General features: G+C 34.3%; 1 protein-coding gene across 1 annotated transcript; it reads left to right on the top strand.

Annotated features, from left to right (window-relative positions):
• Positions 1 to 8857: 8857 nt before the first annotated feature.
• Positions 8858 to 9814, top strand: LOC144221760 (olfactory receptor 13C2-like). Its single transcript, XM_077752271.1, has one exon. It carries the CDS (start codon positions 8858 to 8860, stop codon positions 9812 to 9814), a length of 957 nt encoding a protein of 318 aa, XP_077608397.1.
• Positions 9815 to 10954: the final 1140 nt, after the last annotated feature.

Here is a 10954-nt window from a genome sequence, read left to right as displayed (position 1 = left end):
TGAAAAAGTGTGTTCAGGCGTAAGCCACATTCTAGGAAATCCATTGTCTGGATAAATTTTATATGGTAGAGCAATAAAGTCAGAGGATGCTGGGCATTAACATATTTTACATAGGCAAATAAGGGTAAATGCTTGTGGCATTTTGGGATATATTAATGTCACTTTTCCAAATTCAGTTTCTAATTTTAGTGACAGGAATGTTAAACAGTTATGAACTCTATTTAATTCCCTCTAACTTCCATCATAGATATTCACAGATTAAATCTGATGACAAAGGCAGAGACTATTAACATATCAGATTCACACCCTAATGAAATAGGCTATAAAAACCTATTAGTGGGGCGCTTGGGTGGCTCAGTTTGGTTAAGCATCTTGACTCTTTAGCTCAGGTCTGACCCTCCGCTTCCTGAGCGTGAGACCTGCATTGGGCTATGTGCTGACAGAGCAGAGCCTGCTTGCAATTGTCTCTTTTCGTCTCTCTCTCTCTGCCCCTCCCCAGCTTGGGTGCTCTCTCTCTCTCAAAACAAACAAACAAACAAACAAACTTAAAAACCGATTAGTTTCCATGCTCACACTCAAGGACTTTTATTTCCTGAAGAATTCCAGGTAGGTGGAAAAGCTTTAGAGTTAAGGATATTGTGTTTGACCCACAGGCCATCTTGTATACTCAGACTCTACTTTTGTTTTTTTTCTCAAAGATTAAATCCAACTGTTTCCATAAGCTCTTGAAGATGACTAACCTAGGGCCTAGTTTTATATTATACATAAATTTTTAATAGAAACTTAATAAAGAAGTAGAAATTTTATTTTATTTTTTCAAATATTTTATTTATTTTGAGAGAGTGAGAGAGAGATAGCACAAGTAGGGGAGGGGCAGAGAGAGAGGGGGACAGAGGATCCAAAGTGGGGTCTGTGCTGACAGCAGTGAGCCCAGTGTGGGGCTTGAGCTCATGAACTGTGAGATCATGACCTGAACCCAATCAGATGCTCAACCAAATGAGCCACCCAGCTTCCCCAAAAGTAGAAATTTTAATATGCATTTTGTACTCAGAGGAGGAGGATCGTTTTTCCTTTATTAGTGTTGTAAAATAAATGTCTGAAGAAAAGAAAGGCAAGTCACCTTTCTTGATGTACCCATATGCTCAAATTTTCTGGCTACACATGTTATCACTGTAATACTGATATGCTTTATTTAATACTTGAGCCTCTACAGGGTTTTCCATTCAGAAAAATTATTTTGAAAGATTTTCATGTTTTCTCAATTCTCAGTTAATCAGGATTTAGTGATTTGGAAAACATAAATTTCCAGACAATTCTGGGAAGTAATTACTGTCTGGAAACACCTTCATACTATCATTTAATATTAGTAAATGAAATAATTTCTTTACATGCAGTTTGTATTCTCTCATTTGTAACTAATCCCAGATTGATACAGATAGCATATGGGGCCATCTTTGCTGTGGTCTGTCTAGTTTCATCTTCCACCAACCCCCATTTGCCTCTCTATTTATATTCTTGTAATGCTGTGTTATTTTTCTTTTCCTGACTTCATCATGCAATTTCTTGTTTTATTTTATTTTGTTATTATTTTTAAAAATAATTTATTTATTTTTTAGATTACATCCAAGGTAGTTAGCATATAGTGCAATAATGATTAATGCCCTTTTCCCATTTAGCTCATACCCCCACAACCCTTCCAGCAACACTCTATTTGTTCTCTCTCTATATATATATTTTAAAATATAATTTATTGTCACATTGGTTTCCCTACAACACGCAGTGCTTATCCCAACATCCTTAGTGCCCATTGATCCCTTTCCCCTCTCCCCCACCCCCATCCACCCTCAGTTTGTTCTCAGTATTTAAGAGAATCATGGTTTGCCTTCCTCCCTCTCTGTAACATTTTCCCCCCCTCCACTCCCCCGTGGTCTTCTGTTAAGTTTCTCAAGATCCACATAAGAGTGAAAACATATGGTATCTGTCTTTCTGTGGCTGACTTATTTCACTTAGCATAATACCTCTAGTTCCATCCACATTGCTGCAAATGGCCAGATTTCATTCTTTCTCATTGCCAGATAGTATTCCATTGTATATATAAACCACATCCTCTATATCCATTCATCAGTTGATGGACATTTAGGCTCTTTCCATAATTTGGCTAGTGTTGAGAGTGCTGCTATAAGCATTGGGGCACATGTGCCCTTATGCATCAGAACTTCTGTATCCCTTCGGTAAATTCCTAGCAGTGCTGTTTCTGGGTCATAGGGTAGCTCTTTTGTTAATTTTTTGAGGAACCTCCACACTTTTCCAGAGCGGCCGCACCAGTTTGCATTCCCACCAACAGTGCAAGAGGGTTCCTGTTTCTCCACATCCTCGCCACATCTGTTGTTTCCTGAGTTGTTTAGCCACTCTGACTGATGTGAGGTGGTATCTCAGTGTGGTTTGACTTATATTTCCCTGATGATGAGTGACAATGAGCATTGTTTCATGTGTCTGTTGGCCATCTGGATGTCTTCTTTGGAAAAGTGTTTATTCATGTCTTCTGCCCATTTTTTCACTGGATTATTTGTTTTTCCGGTGTGGAGTTTAGTGGGTTCTTTATAGCTTTTGGATACTAACCCTTTATCTGATATGTCATTTGCAAATATCTTTTCCCATTCTGTTGGTTGCCTTTTAGTTATGTTGATTGTTTACTTTGTAGTGCAGAGCCATTTATTGTTCTATACATTTATACATTTATTGTTTTGTACATTTATATATTGTTTTATACCATGAAGTTATTGTTTCTTCTTCCTGGATGTCCTTCCTCATATTATTTACCTCTCAAAATCTCACTCACAAATTAAGAATCAGTTCAGGTATCACCTCTCCTGGCAAGCATGCCTTGATCCTGAATTATTTGTCACTTACACTTCCACAGCACACTAAACCATCATTTTAATTAATTAACTAATTAACTAATTAATTAATTAATTTTGAGGGAGGGAGTAGGGGAGGAGTGAAGGTAGAGGGAGATAGAGAATCTCAAGCAGGTCCCATGCCCAGTGGAGAGCCCTACCTGGGCCTCGATCTCATGACTATGAGATCATGCATGAACTGATTAGAAATCAAGAGTTGGACACTTAACTGACTGAGCCACCAAGGCACCCCCAAACTATCATTTTAATTGCAGCATTACCCCCTTTTATTGAAATCATCTGAATAGATGGATGTTTTCTCACTACCTGTAGGGCAGGTAGAGACTGCACCTTGAACATTTTTATAGTCACAGAGATTCCTACAAATAGCTTCATTGAGTAAGTATGTAATAAATATCATATAAACAGAGGTTATTAGAAAATACAAAACACTGATAGACATATAGGTAGAGAACATGAATACATAACATATATGAAAGAAAATGCAGCTATTTAAGACACACACTAAAGTTAAATATCTCTAGTAGTTAAAAATTCCATTTAAAGCCATGATGAGATAATCTTTTAAGCCCTTTAGATTATTTAAAAAACTGTAAATTATTGAGAACATCCAGTGATGATAAGAGCAAGAGAAAATCACTATAATAATAGTTGGAGCATAAATTAGTATTATCTTTTAGGATCATAAATATCTTCATTGATTTTGACCCCATCATTTCACTTCTAAAATTCTACTTTAACATAGAATTTGAACATATTTTGTTAAAAATAAATTTAAAAAATAAAGAAATAGATGAAAGATCATTCAAAAATATCCAGCCTTAAGGTGCCTCATTGATTCCTCACAGGAACAAATGATTTTAGCTTGAGTTATTTAATTTTTTTTATAATGAAGACCACACTTTCTGAACTATGGTTATCACTAGGTTGTTTAATTATAATGTATTTTCAGCTTTGTTTTTTAAGGCTTTATATATTACCTGAGTATATGTTTTCTTTCCTTGCCTAGGTTTCTTTTCCCTTTCCTTCCTCCTCCTTTAAAAATTTTTTTTAAATTATGTCTTTATTTTTATTTTGAAGACAAAGAGAGCAAGTGGGGGAGGGGCAGAGTGAGAGGGAGACTCAGAATCTGAAGCAGATTCTAGTCTCTGAGCTGTCAGCACAGAACCTGACACGGGGCTCAAACCCACGGACTGTGAGATAATGACCTGAGCCAAAGTCAGATGCTTAACCGACTGAGCCACCCAGGTGCCCGCCTCCTTCTAAAAAAGAAATTGTCCTTTCCTGTACTAACCCTGTGTATTACTTTTTGAATATTTACAATGTAAATATATGTTCATTCAGAAAGTTAACTTTTATTATAGACTAAATTGTAAAGTGAACATATGATTGTATAGTTAGTAATCTATACCTCCCAAATGGTTTTGTGTGTGTATGTTTGCATGTGTGTGAGAGAAGGAGAAAAAAGAGATTGAAAGATTGAGAGAGAATTCAGCTGAAGAAATTTTGATGACATTATATGAGTCCCTATATACATTTGATTGAAAGAGAACAATGGGCCTACTGTAATTAGGTCTTCAGGGCTTTATTTCTGGAGTCTCATGTTTGATACATAATTCATTTATGAAGCAATCTAAAGTTGTCCATTGAGGTTTAGAGAGGTCCTTAAGAACATTTAAATTGTGTCCTAAAGCATGGAACAGATTCTTTAGATATTTGTGGGTCTCCACAATGGGGCAGTGCTTTAGCCTGGGTTTTATGGGCAAATTGCCTCATTCCTAAAATATATGGCTAAATATTAATTTCCTTCTTATTTTGAACTAGAGGAATCTAATGGTGTTTTATCTGAACTAGCAGAGTTTATCTTTGTATTCACACCTGTAACAATCATGTTTCTATAAATGTCAAACAATCAGTGAATTTCTATGGCAAAATGTTACTCACTAGTAGCTGCCTCTTTGGAAGCTCAGCTACTAATGTAGAATCATGAAGATTGGCTGCAAGTAGAAAAGGACAAAATCTCCTGTTGCTGCAACCTAGAGAGACAGGGAGTCTCTGGTTTGAAAGTAAGTTATTGCAAAGACAGGAAACAAACTTAACATCTATAAGATGGACTGATGGGTTAAAAGTGTCACGTTTGAACATAGGATGTTTTTCTCATGGAGAGACTGAGTGTTGGAATTTAAGGGTCTATTGACGGAGATGTGGTGAGGAAAAAGAGCTATGAGACCAAAAGAACAGTTCTATATGCAAAGACAATTATGCAACCAACTAGAAGGAATTTGCCCAGCAGGATGAATTACTTTTTATTAATGTGCAGCTTTTTAGTGTAGTACATAGTATTTGGATACTGTTTCTACTTGAGCAATTTGAGGCTTACTATAGGATGTACAGTAGACTATGTGTTCTGTAGTATAGAATTAATAACAAACAAGTCATCACTGGTCCCCTCGCAACAAATCAGTTGCATTTGGTTCAGTCACCTGAGAACCAAGTGAACTATGTGCCAGGTACTGTGTCTAGGACCTCTTTATATGGAGATAACATATGAGGAGTATTCTATGATCAATTTGGATTTTTAAAAATAAACTGAACATTATCACTTCCCGAGATCTGAGAAAGAAAATTTACCAAAGTAATGCACAGCCAGAAAGAGACCTGCTTGGGCATTATACTACTATGTTTGCATGCAGTATTGGTGACTATTTTGAATATTTGCTTTTCAATCATTAGGTTATAATTGTAAAAGTGAGTAACTTTTCCTTTTCCTTTTTATGTCAAGAGGCTTGCTAAAAATGTTAAAATAGTCTTAGCCAACCCTATCTTTTTATAGAGGGAATTGAAGCTAATATAAGGCAAACCTTTGAGGTGATAATTCCATTTTGGCACCTAACTTGCTGGTATCCAGAGGATTGGGGTGACTGTGATAAAGTGTATTAGGATTTGTATGTAGGATGAAAATAATGCCATTTGTGATCTGATTAAGCTTTAAGCTACATATACTTGATAAAGAAATGACAGAGAGATAAAGAGATGTAAATGGTGAAGGAAACCAGTGACAATGGGAACCATTGTTGTGCTAATTGGATTATATACACCAGCTCATTTAATCATATCAACAAATAGTATGATGTAGATGTTCTTATCTTCATTCTATAGAGAGGGATGGTGATGATCAGAAACATGCCCAGGCCATCTAGTTAAGAGGCAGAGATGGTGTTTGACCTAAGTTTGCCTCCAAAGTCTGTGTTTGACAGTGGTAAGGAATGTGCTTGATAGAATATCATGTAGCATGGAGATAGCTAATGGAATAATGCCTTTGGCAGAGATGATTTTTTACAGGTGTACATATAATCTTCACTATTCCAAGAACCCCTGGTGTACCTAATACCCTTTGGCGTCTCAAGTGGTTTGAGACCTAACCCAGAAAAATATGAAAAATTCTATATGATGCAAATCTTATAAAAAGTTAAAGAATTTGAAAAGCTAGGGCAAAGAGGAGTTTAGTTTAGGCTTTGGGAGATCCCAAGGAGACTAGTTATGGCCTGAAAATGAAAAGATGGACCCTAGATTCAAAGTACCTCATAACATTAGGTGGGCAAAGACTTAAGAACGTGTTCACTTATGGAGTGGTAAAATTGAGTAGAGTGTTCAAGTTAAGGGGAACAAATAGTAAATGACAACTAACAAGCAAAAATAAGAAAGTAGGGAAAAAAAGAAAGTGCAGAAATGAAAAATCAGTAAGTAATAAAAATAAAGTATATGGGAAGAAAAATAAAGTACATTAATATTTATATTTTAAAGTGAATGGACTGGATACTCTCATAAAAGACAGAGACTGTAAGAGGAGATTAAAATTTTAAACCCATATATATATACGTTACCTGTAAGTAGTATACTTAACAAAACAAAATGGAAAAATTGAAAATAAAGGATACACAAAATGCAGACAAAAGCAAACTAAAAAAAGGCAGGAGTATAGTAGCAATCTCCTAAAAGTAGAGTTCAAAGCACAAAAAATGAGAAAGGTCAATTAATAACATTCACAATTTATAAAGATTATCAGCCATAAACAACACAGAAGCTAAGCGTATAAAAAATCCTACATATATAGGCAGAACATACTTAAAATTTTTATATAGAATTGATTAAATATAGATTTCAGAGTATAATTGTTTCAATATTTGAACAATACATTAAATAAATTTGAGAGAATTCATATCTTTTGTTAACATTTACAACATGGATCAAGTAATTGGCTGCCAAAGTCTCCATAGGTCATGTTCTCTTTTCACAATAAAATAAAATTTGAAATAAATAACAAAATCAGACACAATGACTAATGCCTAGTTGTACAAGGAAAACACATTTGGGTAACTCTTGGTTTAAAGAAAAAGGAAAAAATTATCTAGAAGCCAATAAAGAGAACATTTCATATCAAAATCTAACTTTTTAGGAAAACAAAGTATTTTAAAGGCATTAATTAGAGCTAGCAGTAGAGAAGGAAGAGGAAATATTAAGGAATTTATTTCTTATTTCATGGAATTAGAAAATTCCAAGTAAGTTTTAAAAATTTGCAAACAAAACAAGTTAATAAAACAGGAAAAAAAAGTAGGAAGGATAAATCTATACAAAAGACCCCCCACCTCCTGGCTCTTTTGAGAATACCTATAATATAGGAAAATGCCTTGTGAATGAATAAGAAAAAATATTACTTAAGAATAGTAAGAAAAAAGGAGAAATAACATCTTACAAGGGAAATCACAGATTGGAGGATTAAATGCTGTATGACAACAAATTTGTAGTAAAATATAAAGTATCAAATGAACTTCTCTCAAATCACCATGTTGAAATCTTGCTTGTTTCTGAACAAGCACCTAATTTAGTCTGATATTTCTTTTGAAACATTAGTATTGTCTATTGGATTACAAAGTATTCTAGTCTATGAGCCAAGTTCTCTAGAAATTGAATAATTAAGAATTTATACTCTGCAGCTATATGACTTGGGGTTAACTCTCTGTTATACCATTTATTTAGCCATATGACCTTGACTTTAAGCAAATAACTTAATTATTCTGTGCTTTATTTTCCTCCTCTGTTAATAAAGATGATGATGCCAGTAACAGTACTTGACTAATAGGGTTACCATTCAGACTGAATTAGGTAATGCATAGAGCAAGCAATTAGTAGAGGATTGACGCTGAGAAATATTTTGTCTTTCATTTTATTCCTTAATTAAACAAATATTTTTGAACATGTATCTCTGTGTCCACTTCACTATAGGTACTGGACTATGGAAGTAAATAAGAAAAGTATCTATCTTTATAAAGTTTACATGCTACTGGTCAAGACAGATAGTAAACATAACATTATAATTCCAAGGAGTAACAAGATCATTGATTTATTGTGTGGCAGTGTATAGCCAATAAAAATGGTTTATTGTTCAGTCATGCATAAAATACAATGCTAATTTTTTATTGTAACTTCTAGTTTACATATGTGATGATAATTACAACAAAAAGCCCAGGCTTCAGGAAGAAAGATTTAGGTCTGAATCTTACTTAGCTCTGATATATATTTACCTTTGGTTAAGTTTACTTAATATTTACACTTTATTTATCTGTAAATTGTGAATAATAATATCTCTGTCACTTAGCACTGTGGTGAAATTATGTAAATTACATGCCATATTGCATGTAGCATAAAATATGTTAGTTTCCTCTTCCCTTCCTCTTCTTCATATCTTGCCATGCTTTGGTTCATATGATTTACTTCTTTATTTTTTCTTTAGTCTTTTCCTTAAAAATTTTTATTCCCTTCTGAGAGCATGGTATTTGTAAACTGGTACTTGTGAAATGGTATTTGAAAGTAACCATAATAAGATATACGTTTTGTTTCAACAAATTCTAATGTCTTACAGGTAAAAGAGAAACAGTACAATGGAATGGGAAAATCAAACCATTCTGGTGGAATTCTTTTTAAAAGGGCTTTCTGATTACCCAAGGCTTGAGCTACTCTTTTTTGTGCTAATCTTGATAATGTATGTTGTCATCCTTCTGGGCAATGGCACCCTTATTGTAATCAGCATCTGGGACTCCCACCTTCACACGCCTATGTACTTCTTCCTGGGGAACCTCTCCTTCCTGGACATCTGCTACACCACCACCTCCATTCCCTCTATTCTGGTGAGCTTCCTCTCTGAAAGAAAGACCATCTCCTTCTCTGGCTGTGCCATGCAGATGTTCCTTGGCTTGGCCATGGGGACAACAGAGTGTGTGCTCCTGGGCATGATGGCCTTTGACCGGTATGTGGCTATCTGCAACCCTCTAAGATATCCTGTCATCATGAGCAAGGATTCCTTTGTGCCCATGGCAGCTGGGTCCTGGATCGTAGGAGTCATCAACTCTGCAGTACAAACTGCATTTGTGATACAATTGCCTTTCTGTAGGAATAACGTCATCAATCATCTCTCCTGTGAAATTCTGGCTGTCATGAAACTGGCCTGTGCTGACATTTCAGGCAACGAGTTCATCATGCTTGTGGCCACAACACTGTTTATATTGACACCACTGTTATTAATCATTATCTCTTACACATTAATCATTGTCAGCATCCTCAAAATTCGCTCTTCTGAGGGGAGAAGCAAAGTCTTCTCCACCTGCTCAGCCCATCTGACTGTGGTGATAATATTCTATGGAACCATTCTCTTCATGTACATGAAGCCCAAGTCTAAAGATGCACTTAATTCAGAGGACTTGGATGCTACTGACAAACTGATATCCCTGTTCTATGGGATTGTAACTCCTATGATGAATCCTTTAATCTACAGTCTTAGGAACAAAGATGTTAAAGAGGCAGTAAAACACTTATTGAGAAGAAGTGTATTTAACAAGTAAATGGGAAAGGGACACATAATTTTTATAATCACATTGTGGAAGTCAATTAGGGAACCTAAAGAGTCAAATATACAGGTTCTTGCTGATGAGTCAAATTCATCTCTCAAATCTCTCAAGCTCTAAAATATTTTTTGGTGCAGTGCATAATGAAAATAAACAAATAAATGTCCATGTTTTGGGAGTCAGTGATTATTTTTATTGTTGAAGAGCTTGATTGTGAGGGCCAGTAGAAGGATAAGTAATAGTGAGAGAGTTATTTCCAGACCAGAGAATGTTACACTTGTATTAAAACCTTAAAATGTTTTTTCATAAGATTATTTTCAAAACCAATTTCATATTTTCTTACTTTCTTTACAAGGCAGAATTAAAACTGGTATCAGGTTTTTAAACTCACCTAAAATTATGAATTTATATTACTGTATTACTGAATTATAGTATAATTCAGTATACTGATTATATAACTGAATTACATATACATATATATACTGAATTATATATACTGAATTACAGTATAATTCAGTATACTGATTCTTTCTAGATTTACTTAAAATTTAGTAATTTTAAGTAAAGAATCTGATTTACTTAAAGTCTATTCAAACATGCAATGCTTATTCTCTAAGTAGCTGTATAATATTAAATGTTTTGGTTCTAGTATAATAATATTTTTATGACTTTTTGTTCATCCCCACTTATGAGGTTTTAATTATTAATCTTTTCTAATCTCAATATATCTGCTTTGACAGTCTTTTTTTCCAAAGACCTTCTGATACATGGAATCTAACTGCTTTGGAGTTTGAATTAAATAACTGACTTTTAAAGCTGTTTGAAAATTAAAAGTAAATAACCATGGATAAAAATAGAGCTGTAGCTTTTCTTTTCTACCACTGACTCTTGATCCATGGAGTATGTTGCTGATCCAGGAGGAATCTGTTATAATGAAACAGCGAATCTACCTTTAGTTAGTTTTTACATTTGATTATTATCTGGGATTTATATTTTATTTTCCTCTGTTATGGTAACATTCAGCTTTAAAAACATTTACTTTTATAATTTTATTTTTTCTTGATATGAATTTCAAATTTAAATATATTAGATATTAATATTTAATATTACATCTCTTTTTTCTTACTTGCTAATTAG

This window comes from Crocuta crocuta, unplaced genomic scaffold (assembly GCF_008692635.1).
Source record: "Crocuta crocuta isolate KB4526 unplaced genomic scaffold, BGI_CrCroc_1.0 scaffold211, whole genome shotgun sequence".
Classification (NCBI taxonomy): Eukaryota; Metazoa; Chordata; class Mammalia; order Carnivora; family Hyaenidae; genus Crocuta; species Crocuta crocuta.
This window is presented reverse-complemented; position numbering and strand designations above follow the sequence as displayed.

What these genes read in the sequence shown, in the direction of transcription:
- LOC144221760 (XM_077752271.1), top strand. Translation starts at nt 8,858, where the DNA reads ATGGAATGGGAAAATCAAACCATTCTGGTGGAATTCTTTTTAAAAGGG.